This window comes from Thamnophis elegans, chromosome 9, assembly GCF_009769535.1.
Source record: "Thamnophis elegans isolate rThaEle1 chromosome 9, rThaEle1.pri, whole genome shotgun sequence".
In the NCBI taxonomy this organism is placed as follows: Eukaryota; Metazoa; Chordata; class Lepidosauria; order Squamata; family Colubridae; genus Thamnophis; species Thamnophis elegans.
Window position 1 is genome coordinate 67,742,984 of NC_045549.1, and position 13,039 is coordinate 67,756,022.

Genomic DNA, 13,039 nt, shown 5'->3' on the forward strand with positions numbered 1-13,039 from the left:
GCATCATAACTAACACTGATGGCAAATGCCCACACAGAAAACCAAAGCAAAGGTGGCAGGACACGATTAACACAAAAATGAAAATCATCTCATTTTAGACTGTAATTTCAAGGAGTAAACACCATTTTCATAGACCAGATGTGTGTCCAACCTTGATAAAAAAGACAGATTGTTGGACAAAGTTTGTAGCAGTAAAGAGTGGTTAATTTTAAGGAATAGATCATTTGTGAAGTAGTGTATTAGTATTTGGAGGGAATCAGGACCTTTAAAACCAAAAGATTACATTCTGAAGAAGGAAAAAAAAAACTTATCCGTTTTACAGTTCCAGTATTGTTTGCATCACTTTTCTTATCAAGGGATTTACCATCAGGCAAGGGAAATATTTGGGCCTATTATTATTATTGCATTATTATTATTTTAGTGAACAGTATTACAAAACTGAGGAAAGACTTGGTAATATGTATAATAAAATGCTAAGAAATAGAAACTAGCATTACCAACATGTATGAAGGGTTTCTCTTTTAAGTTTGAAAAAGTAGCTATTAATTTGCATATATTCCTAAATTTAGGTAGAGAATGTTTGGATTTGTGACTTAAGTTTCTGTAACAAAATCTCATACCTATATTGTATTTGTTTTGCCATTGACTTGTTTACTAAACTTCATAATACTGCATTTTCTTAATTCTTGAATGGAAACTTTGTGGTTTTCTAGGTTCGCTGAATAGGCTTGTGTTTCTTATTTAAAGTGCGCACTCAGCACTATGCCATTAGATCTCGTGCTAAGTAAGGACATTGCTTTATCAGCACAAAAATAGAAATTTTTATCAGGTTAAACTCAGGTGACATTTGTTACATTTTAGTACTATATATAGCCTTTTTTAGCAATTGGTAAAAAATTTAATAGAATTTCAAAGATGCTGTAACATGGAATTACTGCCTTGGAATTTATTGTAAAATATGGCCTTAGCATTCTCAATATGTTGCAATGTAGATGCCTTTTCTCAGGTATCCTATTATGTTGTAATAGGGTCTCCTGATTGTGCAGAGTGTTGGACTGGAAGATCTCCCTTCCAATTCTGTTATTCGGTTATCATCCAGTTCTTATTTGTTAATTTGAGATTTGCCAAAGATAGTTTATTCTGGAAGGGCAATGTAAAAGAGCATAGATAACTTCAGTGGTCAGCTGTGTGTTACAGGACCCTCCCTCTTCTTTCCAACAATATAAGTTTTAAAAGGAAGATGCTACTATGTATGATAGCTTTTTTTCCTTGATTCAAAAATTTTGCAGCGTTTTGAAACTGACATTGTTTGCTATTCTAATCCATTTTTATAAAAGTTCAAACCCAATCTTTAAGTAGCTTTGAAAAGTTCTACAAGGGTCAATAATCTGCCATTTTTGTATTTATTACAAATTCAAGAGACTAGCCTGCAAATAATGTGCAAATTAACTATAGAGAAAGATTTCCAGAGGAGATTACAGTAAATGAGTAATCTTATTCAATAAAAATATTACATGCTAAGTTTTGAGACTTCATTTTATCATTATATATTGATAGGATGTGAACAGTGCTGCTGAATGTATAGATACATATATTCAGCTATTGCTCAGAACTGTGGTTGGCAAGAATCAGGAAATTGTTGCTAGCATTTAAAGTAGGACTTCCATTCTGTCTACTTGCTTTGAGAAAGCCATAGTTCCGGTATACTATGAAGCCTCAGTGTTGCCTAGGGATGTGGTGGTTCAGTGGTTAAGACGCTGAGCTTGTGAATCAGAAGATCGGAAGTTCAGAGGTTCGAATCCCTAGGGCCACATAACTGAGTGAGCTCCCGTTATTTGTCCCAGCTTCTGCCAACCTAGCAGTTTGAAAGCATGTAAAAATGCAAGTAGAAAAATAGGGGCCATCTTTGGTGGGAAGGTAACAGCGTTCTGTGCGCCTTCGGCATTTAGTCATGCCAGCCACATGGCCACGGACAGCACTGCCTCTTCGGCTTAGAAACGGAGATGAGCACGGTCCCTAGAACCGGAAACGACTAGCACGTATGTGCAGGGAAACCTTTATCTTTACCTATTATTGTCTAAACAGGACTGTGCTTTTTATAAGTATCAGTGGGCAAGACCTCAGGTTAGGGGCAACTATAAATCTCTGTTTTTCCAGAAACCTGCCCTGAGCAAGGAGCTAGCATACCTGACATTGCTAGATAAGCTCCTTTATTGTACATAAGAAGCCACACAGCTGTACAGGTACTGTACCAATGACCTTCCTACTGCATAACACACAAGCTGTCTATATATATATCATCTCCAGGTTTTAATGCTTGAATCTGTTCCTTGTCTTTTCAAATCAAAAGCTTTTTGGCTTTTCTTTTCCTAACCTTGAGGTTCAAATGTAAATTCTCTGTGTTCCCACAGTGATTCTCTCTGGCTCTAGCTATGCTAGTTCCCACCTCTCCTTTCAGTCCTAACCTAAGAAACAGTCTCTTGTCACATTTTATTGAATCCATTATATAGCACATAGCTAACTTTTCTGGGTGGTATTGCTGAATTTTTCATAGACAAACTGTTGATGATCTGTGAATAAACTCAATGCTAAAACAGTTTTCCACCTGCATCTTTTAGTTGGAGTAACTAGATTCAAGTATATAAACCCCAAGTCAGATATCTTTTTCTTCCTCCTTCTCATGTAAATACCAGTGTATGTACAATTCTTGACTTCATTAGAGATTTTGAATACCTGGGAGGGGGCAAAAATGGCCCATTTTTTGCTCTTCTTTTGCCCTCCCCAGCCCCCAGAAGCACTTTGCAAGCCTCCCAAACCCTCTGCACATCCATTTTTTGCAAAGGGGGCGGGGTTTCAGCAGGCCAAGAATGCTGTACTCGGTATATAAGACACACCCAGATTTTTACCCTCTTTTTTGAGGGAAAAGGGTGCGTCTTATACTCCGAAAAATACAGTGTATTCACAACCACTACACTGCCCAGGAGTAAATTCAGAAAACAAGGCCTATAAGACCTGTAAACAAATAAAAGCAAATATGTTAGAAATAATAATTCACAGAAATTAAAGATATGAGAGACATGTAGTTAAATCTAGTTTGCCCAAAGATTGTGTTATTCATTTTGTGTATGTGACATTTGTACTGGTCCCTCTAGCATCCAGTCCACATTCATTTCCCATTCTTGATCTATTTCTTCTTGTCATAGGTCTTAAGCAATTCATTCCCATTGCAGTCAGCTTCTTCTTTTCTTGCCATACATAACCATCACTTTCCTCACAAAATGAGCAGAAGCATGTTCTCTCCTGTTTTCATGCGTTTACACAAATATTGGTTCCTTGAAGCAGGTTATGTATTATCCCTTCATATTTTTACCAGCATTTGCACATCTTTAAATGTTTCCATTCATGTGCTTGGTCTAGGTTTTTCCATTTAGGAATAACTTGGAACAATTCACTTTGTTACTTCACAAACACAACAACTACCTTAATCTTGACATTTTAATTTTAGAGCCAAACTCCTTGTTCCATTGTGCAGCTTCATAGTCATTGCAAATCATTTGAATCCTTTGCAGCACAAATTGACTGCACACAAAAAATGCATGACCTCACCATCATATCTCTGATTTCACCACAAGCTGCCCCTGTAAATTTATCCATAAATACATTAATCACAAGGTAACATCACAGTTCTCTGGTTAATGTTGAACCATTTCCTGAACTTTCTTTTTATTTTCCATGAGGTTTATTTTCATCATGTACTATTTTTGTTTCATTTAGCAGCATATCTTCAACATATTTGTACAAAACATTCCACAATGAAAACTAATTAACTTTTGTCATATGCTTTTTCAGTATAAGCAGTCATACAATAAACGTTTTTCTCACATCAAACACTTCCTAAAGACTTATGAAGAACAAAAATATGAACTACCCACTTCTATCTTGCTATGTTTCATGTTACTTTTACTCTTGAAAAGAGTTAAATGTAAGCTTAAAGATTTCTCTGGAAATAATATAAGTGACATTTCATACAACTATGTCTGACTAGTGGTTATTAGTGTTCCTGGCTAAGATATGACCCTCCTATGTGATGGTATGTATGTCAGAATTCAGCTCATTCAAATTTTTATAAATAAACTGAAAAAAAATGGTTTTTGGCTGAACTATATAGTAAATATAATTGCTGGAAATTTCTGCCTACCTATCTACCTACCTATCTAAAACTGGTCTGAACCAGTCCTTAAATACATATAGGCTAAAATTCTTCAAAGACACCTGTCTTATTAATTTGAAAAATAGGTTATATAGAGTAGTAAATGTTGCTTTGCACATTCTTTTGAAAAGTTACAGACATGCTTTCTAATTTTCTCTATGAATATAATATAAAAGATGCAGTATTACAGGAAATACCTTGTATAAAATGCTGTGACTTAAATTGCCATTTTTTGACAGCCCTTCTAAGGGAAAATGGTCTTTTTAAAAAAAGTAATTACAACTTTATTTGTGTTATAACCTGACTGAATACTTAGCACAGGGTATTGGAAACATTGGTAACTATATTCACAAGGGCCACAAACATTTCACAGTGATAACTCTTATCTTTCGAGTGCAGAAGTATACTCCTCCCTTACAAGATAAAACTAAAACTTCCAGCTAATTAGATAGAAATATACTTTATATGTATGCATTTGTATGTTTTATGTTCTTTAAATTATCATTCCAGTTATTTTTATTGGTTTATGTTCACAGTTTTACAGTCTCAGAGTATTTCTAATAACTGGGCTGCTTTAGTTTGTTAAAATGTACATCTTTAAAACTTTTCTCAGTTAGTTGTTAGCTTGCCGGTGTTTGAACTGCGCACCACCCAAGTTTAGTATGACATCATTATGCAAAGTAGCACAGACCGGCTTGTAAAAGTTCTTCAAGGAAGTTTGCACAAGCATCTGGACTTCTGCTTGTGCCATTAAACAGAAGACATTAATCAATGTGCTAGGAATGGTAAAACTCAAACATGGACTTCTTTAAAAAAATTGTGCCTTCTGTCATGTCAGACGTTGGAAATACCGTCTCTGAAAATTCTCCGAAACTATTGAAAATGAGGCGCATCAGTTTGTTTTCATTAGGACAGACTTTAGATGAAGATGGCATTCATTTTCTGCATTCCAATTACAGTATGTATTGATGTGCCTTGATTATGGGAAATTTGAGAGCTAGTGTAATTTTTAAAAGATAGTGCTATTATTTGAGCTATAGCAATCAGTTTTCTTGCCTTGAAAATGAATTTGTGTACCATTTGCTGAAGAGGTCATTTATTTAAATGGTATTCAAATCGTACATCCTTCTGTGAAAGGTATCGGGCTGCAGTTTGTAAATTACAAGATGTAATGTGGAAAGTGTATTCAGTATTGATACTGAATATAGTATTCTTTTTCTGTTTTTGTTTTGCTTCCTTAGGTGTAAGATAATATTAAAGCCCAGTTTATGCATTTGTTCTGTGCCAATCAAAGAGTTAATTATTTTTATTTGGAATATATTTTTAATCTATTTCTGTGTATTTTTTATTTTGTGCTTTGTTAGCTACCCAGAATTATTTGATTAAGATATCCATATAGTTTTTAAAAATAAATATTTTATAACTTTTGTACAAGAAAATGAAAGACATCTGAGGAGATTACTGAAGTAAATACAAGAAAACATTTCCATGTGTATTATTTGTCAATATTTTTGGGAAAAGAGAACAATTTACTAAAGCAGTGAGAGCTATAGTAGAAGGAAGAGGTTAGTAAATATAATCCCCTTTTTTTATTCTAAGGATGCTTGCGCGATTTAACCTGAAACATGTTTCTCATAAGATTAGGGAACAAACAAGGTGAATTTGAAGTATTAGTACATGAAGGTAGTTATGATATAGTTGCCATTACTGAAACTTGGTGGGATGAAACTTATGACTGGAATGTACTTATGGAAGGATACAAACTATTCAGAAGAAACAGACCTAACAAAAGAGGAGGTGGAGTTGTATTATATATAAAAGATCACCACATCTCTACAGAAGTACACAAAACCAAGGATAAAAATCTCCTAGAATCCATGTGTCAATATAAAAGAGGGAAAAAATGACATTGCTAGGCCACCCAACCAAGCAGAAGAAATAGATGAACTCTTTGCTAATCAATTAACAAATGTATGTAGTAATGGGAGACTTTTAACTACTCTGATACAAATGGGAGACAAACACAGGAAGTAGGAGATTGGATTTAGCTGTCAATTTTTTCAACCAAAGGTAGATGAGGGAACTAGAGGAAAAGCTATACTGGATCTAATTCTTACTAATAGAGAAGAAATGATAGGAGTTGAAGTTGCTGGAACCTTGGGCGAGAGTAACCATGCCATATTGAAATTCAGTATAATGCTAACACAAGCAATAGAATATAATCCAACCTGTGTGTTAAAGTATAAAAGAGCTGATTTTAACAAACTCACAAAGAGCCTAAGAAAAATTCATGGATAAAAATGGCAAGGAAGTGATCGGCAGTAGAGAAATATTAGTGTCAATTTATAAATCCTAAGTAAGACCACATCTGGAGTGTTGCATCCAGCCTTGGTTACCACATTACAAAAAAGATGTTGAGACTTTGGAAAACGTGCAAATAAGAGCAAGTAAGATGATTAAGGGCCTGGAGACATCAACACATGAAGAATGGTTGCAGGAATTGGGTATGGCCAGTCTAGAGAAAAGAAGGGATAACATGTTAGCAGTATACTAGCAGTATTCCAGTATTTGAAGGGCTGCCACAAACAAGAGGGGTACAATTTATTTTCCAAAGCACCAAAAACAAGATAAACAATGGATGGAAACTAATCAAGAAGAGAACAAAGCAACTTGCAATTGAGGAGAAACTAACAGTGAGAACAATTAAACATTGGAACAGCTTGCCTTCAGAAGTTGTGGCTGCTTCATCACTGGAGGTTTTTAAGATGCTGGACAGTCACTTGTCTGAAATGGTATAAGGTCTCCTGTTTGAGAAGAAGGACTAGAAGACCTCCAAGATCACTTTCAGCTCTGTTCTGATTGATTTATTTCAATTAGTATATCTTAAATTTCTTTTTCATTTTGTAAATAATACACATTGAATAGCTATTTCCTGGTGCTTTATCTGATTCTGGAATTGCAAATAGAGACTAGCTCTGAAAGTGTGTGGATTATGTTTTTCCTTCTTAAACAAGATTATACCAAGTAATATTGTTAATGTAATTCCCATTTTTGTTAATCTAATTATCATATTTGAGCTCTTTTCTAAGGAAGAGCTGTCCAACAAAACTGACCAAGCCATGAATCATCCAAACAATTTTGGCAAATTTTCCTTACATACAGACTTGACATTCTCCTATGGTAATTCTAATAGCACTAAAATATAGAAACTGATCCAAAGTAATATTTGAATTGAGGACTTAAAGTTCCCAGGCTAGTTTTAATTTTGTAACTTGGTGAAATGAACATGCTTGGATTTAAAATAAAATGTTCCAGTCATACATATTATAAATGTTGGAAATGATGAATCATTGAGCATTATAATAGGTTCAGTATAGTTCTTGATTTAAATGGCTAGCTAGAAAGAAACGTTGTGGTTTGAACTGTCTGTTGATAACATTAATGTATACTTAATTCTAGTGTAATGCATTCTCCAAAATAGCCACTCTTGAGTTAGCTTGTTGAGGTGGTTGTATAATTTCTTTTTTAATTATAAAAAAATAGTAATAGGCATTTTAACAGAAATATAGCCATTATGTTCTGAGCACTGTCCCCACAATCAAAAAGTAGAAATTCAGGAAATTTTTGACGATTACTTTAACTTTTTAAATGAGCACAGATTTCCTGCACTTCAACTAGCGAACGAACTTACTTACTTACTTACTTACTTACTTACTTATTACCTACTTACTCACTCACTCACTCCCTTCCACAGAAATCTGAAATTGGATTGGAATTTTAAATATAATTCCTTCAGGTGCATTTTTTTTTACTCCATGAAATACAGCCTACCCCAATTAAATACTTCACTCTTTTCCCCAGGCCTTTCTGCCTTGTTAAAAAGTGATAGGTGATTGACGCTACATATGAGGAGATGTAATGAGTCCTTTGTGCTCTCCGAGCTTTGTTATTTCCTTGCAGATATTTCATTACATTACCCAAACTAGGTAACATCATCAGCACTAGCACTGATAATGTTACATAGTTTGGATAATGGAATGTCTGCAAGAAAAGAACCAAGCTCAGAGAGCACCAAGGACCCGTCATTTTAATGAGTTGCAAATATTCTCCTTTATGGAGATTTTGTCTGTTTGATTGATTGATTTCTGTAGCCATTCACCTTAGGAAATGATTCTGGGTGGCTTACAAGTCAAAACATATATTACTATTAATTTTTAAAAAAAAAAACATTTAAAACAGTAATTATAGTAAAACAGTAGAAAACATTAAAACATTTAATTCAAAGTACACACAAGAGCAAGATATCTGGCCCGTTAACATTATAGCCAGGAAGTAGAGCCCTTGGCACATGTGACACCTGGACTTGTAGCCTAGCGAGGTTTGTAGAGGCCATTCTAATCTGTGAAGGAAGGATGTTCCATTGAGCAGGGGCCGCTGCAGAAAAAGCTCACCTTCTAGTTCCCGCCAAATGACATTCTTTGACTGATGGGGTCTGCAGCATGCCTATTCTATTTCAGAATAGAATGGAATGGAATTGAATTCTTTTTTGGCCAAGTGTGATTGGATACACAAGGAATTTGTCTCAGTGTACATAAAAAGACGAAGATACATTTGTCAAGAATCATCAGGTACAATATTTAATGATGGTCATAGGATACAAATAAGCAGCCAGGAAACAATATCAATATAAATAGTAAGGATACAAGCAACAAAGTTACAGTCCTGCAGTCATAGGTGGGAGGAGATGGGTGATAACACCTTGAATTGTACCTGGAAACACACTGGTAATCAGACACGTGGCAGCATTCCGCACCTGTTGAAGTTTCCAAATGGTTTTCAAGGGCAGTCCTATGTAGAGCATATTGCAGTAGTCTAATTAGCAGGTTACAAGGGCTTGAGTTACTGTGAGCAGGGCACAACAGATGTACCACCTGAAGGTGTGCAAAGGCCCTCCTGGCCACAGCTGCCGCCAGCTCTTCGAAGCCACAAGGCTAGGAGGGCCTCCAGATTGCACACCAAGTCTGTTTGGGGTAGTGCCACCCCATCCAGGACCAGAGATGGAAAATCTTGGTCTCCAGGGAGGTCCAGCTACCCATAGCCACTTCGTCTTGCTAGGGTTGAGTCACAGTCCGTTTTGCCCCATCCAGATTGCATTTTGATGTCTTCATTTGAGCTTTTCATAACTTGTTGGGACAAAACATTTGAATGGAATGCAAGGATTTAACTAAAAGAACTAGCCAGACCGCAGAGGGCAGGAGTATTGAAATCCAGGCATTTGAGCATGCAAGAAACTATCTTTTCTTTTTAATTTTTTTTAGACAGAATAGAATTGTTCAGAGCTATTCCAGAAAGCAGAACAGGGAACAGTGGATTGCAATGAAGCAGATTTTATATCAAAATATTTCCAAATATGTAGAGTTCAACAGCAGAACAGGCTATGTTGATTCTCTTTTGCTTGAGGCGTCTAAGCAAAATCTGGATGGCCATCTGTTGGGGATGCTTTAGTAGAGGATTTCTACAGTGGGCTTGACTAGGTGATTCCAATTTCCATTTTTTATATTTTGTGTCTATGATATCCCAAAAGAATAGCTTCTGAATTGTTGCTCAGAAAGGAAGCCACCTATTACTGGTGGAGCCAGTAGCAATCTTCTGTAGGACATGATACTTAGGGAGAGGAAGGGTAATATTTTCATCTGGGAAAATACCACGGACATAAAGTCTTAATTCCCTCCCCACCATTTCAGTGTCGCATTGCTGTAGATTAACCATGACGCAAATGGCTGTGTTTAATGTGTATGTACTGTTAGTGTTAATCTGAAAAATCTTTTAGTTTGGTTCTAAGTGCCTATTGCACATTTGTGAAGAGAATAGTGATTTGTGCAGAGCTTTTTTCATAATATCTTTGAGCTGTGGCGAATTTAGAATCAAGAAAACTTTGGGGGAAAAGTGGAATTTTTTCCCACTTTCTGAATCTTATAGTTGGTATTTCTGATTTTCAAGCTGAAATATTATACGTATGATGGGATAGCAAAACTGCAGGTGGCAATCTTAAGCAATAAAGGAAACCAAAGGTTTTTAACGTTTATGTAGGATGTAATCTCCTTGGTTGAGCAATTGAGATAAGACATAAAAGTATTCTAATTGCTTGGTTGAAGATTAATCCTGTATTTGAATTGTCTAAATGCTGCCAAACTCTTGTGTCATTAGAATTTGTCCAATTCAGTTTGCATTATTGCTAGCCAAAAACTATGTGAACTTATGAAACATAGATTTATTGTAGTCTACAATCCTGCTTTTTAGAATAGTAGACAGAAGCTGAATCCTCTTTAAATTATCTGCTTATTTCTATTTTCGTATCCTGATAATGCAATGAAATGTTCCTAAGGCATACAGTCATAAACTGCTGAATTACTAGTGAAATATTGCTAGAAGATGGGGACTTGAGACAGGTAACAAATAAAATTGAAAACAGAATCTTTTGTAATAATGTTTTAAATGTGAGAATGTAATTATTGCTGTTATGTGTGAATGGAGTACTGATAAGCAATGAAAAATACTATCTTTACTTTTGAATATGCTGTTTACATTTATTGAAATAGTGGATAAAAAAATTAAGCACGGTTTTGAATGTAGAATAGCAACAATGAAAAAAGTAACATTTTTGTCAAATTTCTCTTTGGGACATAACAATAATTTCCGCTCACTGGAAGTTACCACAGATTTTGTAACTAAGTAAGGTGTTAACTCAAATGGACTAGTTGCTTTATTGCAGGAAGAAATTATTCTGCAGAGATCTACTATGAATCAAGCTCTATGTTCATATTTTAATAGTCAAATAAAATATAATAATACAATAAAACATTCAATATTTTAACGTGAAGAATAAATTCAGGCAACAATAAAACAATTTTTTTAAAATTGCAGAAGGCCAATAATGTAGAGAACAATCTAATTTCCAGAACAAGGTGGTTCCATAGCACAGGAATCTCTACTGAAAAAAACAGTGCCTGCAGCTCTCAGCCCCCCTTTGCATTAATGGAGAATTCAAGGCACTTTCTGTTAAGAGCCAATTAGCAGATCAAATGTGCCGAAGAGGATAATTCTGCAGGTATTTGAGCATCAAGCCACAAAGGGCTTTTTGTAAGTCAAAACCAGCATTTTAGATTGCACTTGGAAGCTGATAAGGAACCAATGCAGGATGCAAATCATCGGCTTGGACTAAGTATCGTAACTTTTGCCTCACCAGCTTCAGTTTTACAGTATCTAGCTAGCTTTTAACTATTTTTTTTTAATATTTAGAGAAACAAAATCTTTTAACACATGAAATTATAAATGATAGTTTCGACTTCTCTAAAATAGAAAAAATGGTTGTATCTAATTGCAAATTGTAATTGCAATTGTATATTTTGGTTTCTTTATAAGAATGAAATATTGGATATGGATATAACAATGTCTTGCAAACCCTATAAATTAATATTGCTTATAAATTAATAAATAGTATATGTATATAATATTTATTGTTATAGATAAATGTCTTTATGTGTTTTCTATGTGTTTTTCTTTCACATAGATGTCTAAAAGAATTATTACGATTGAGAATTGTCTTCAAAATTGAGGCAGCAATGTGCAAAAAGCTCAAAGCAGTATATATATTTAAAGACAGTAAATAAAGGAGTGCCTTGGGGATATATCATTAATTATAAAGTATATTGCAAATATTTTGCATACGGTATTAAGGGAAGCTTTGTTTTAACAATGGGTTATTCAAGAAAGTAAACCTTGAAATGAACCAAAATAACTGCTCAAGGAAAAAAGCCTCTAGACAAAGAAAGTAAACTAGCCATTTAAGTATCTGTTTTTATAAATCGCTGTAAAATGGCCTTTTCTGGGGATGGAATCATTTTCCCTCCAGCTATTCCCTGGCCAATCTGGGTGATGCGCCTGCACAGAATTGTGTTGAAACCTTGCAGTGGTATGAAGAGTTTGTTTTGAAATGCGGTGGAGAAATTCTACCTTCTAATAGTTACTCATTGTCTGTTTTGGTAAAGGGTATATAGTTGAAACTTGCCACATTGCAAATGAATGCAAACGATACAAATAATTGTTACTGGCTTAGGTTGCTTCTCTCGGAGAGAGACTTGATTACATCCCATTAATGACATTGAAAACTGTTTTGGGTCACTGAGATCCTCATAACCAGTGGTGAATCTGGCAATATACGTCAGTGATGGCGAACCTTTTTCTTATGGCATGCCAAAATTGTGTGTGCGTGACCACTCAATACTCCCTGCCCACCTGTGCATGCGTGCGAGACCCCCCCATGCATGCATGCACGCACGACTGCTCCCCAGGCTTCGGAGGCTTTCCTAAAGCCAGGGGAGGGCCAAAATGGTCTCTCCCACCCACCAGAAACTGGAAACATCATTTCTGAACTTCTGGTTAGGCTGTTGGGGCCGTTTTTCGCCTAACCCAGGTTTTAGGAAAACTTTTAGGCTGGGGAGGGCAAATGGGCCCAACAGGCCAACCTGAGGTTCGGAAATGATCCATTTCTGGCTCCCAGAGGGCTTCTGGGGGGGCAGGGGAGGCTGTTTTTGCCCTCCCCTGGCTTCAGGAAAGCCTTCCAGAGACTTTTCTGAAGCCTGGGGAGGGCAAAAAACAGCCTCAACAGCCCAACCGGAAGTTTGGAAACGTACTTATGGTTTCAGAGTTTCAGAGAGTCATGAAACAATTAAGTGAACTAATTGTCTCCTGCAAACTCCACTCCCCTTTCGCTCCTCTTTTATTCCCTATGGGAGGGGGCATTTATTGTCCACCTGTGGCCTTACTCCC

The 13,039-nt window shown here is 35.8% G+C and overlaps 1 protein-coding gene across 10 annotated transcripts in view; it reads left to right on the forward strand.

Moving 5' to 3' along the window:
* The window catches only part of FRYL (FRY like transcription coactivator), a 155,298-nt gene that overhangs the window by 29,454 nt on the left and 112,805 nt on the right, over nt 1-13,039 (forward strand). For 4 of the 10 annotated variants that reach the window (XM_032224204.1, XM_032224206.1, XM_032224203.1 and 1 more), the window contains exon 1: nt 4,876-5,168. The exons of 1 other annotated variant lie outside the window; for it this stretch is intronic. In XM_032224204.1, coding sequence (XP_032080095.1) covers nt 5,009-5,168 — 160 coding nt within the window. In that variant the 5' untranslated portion in view covers nt 4,876-5,008. Of the gene's footprint in view, nt 1-4,873; nt 5,169-10,027; nt 10,660-13,039 lie in introns of those variants that run through there. 5 more of the 10 variants (XM_032224211.1, XM_032224212.1, XM_032224207.1 and 2 more) reach the window with 4 other exon arrangements.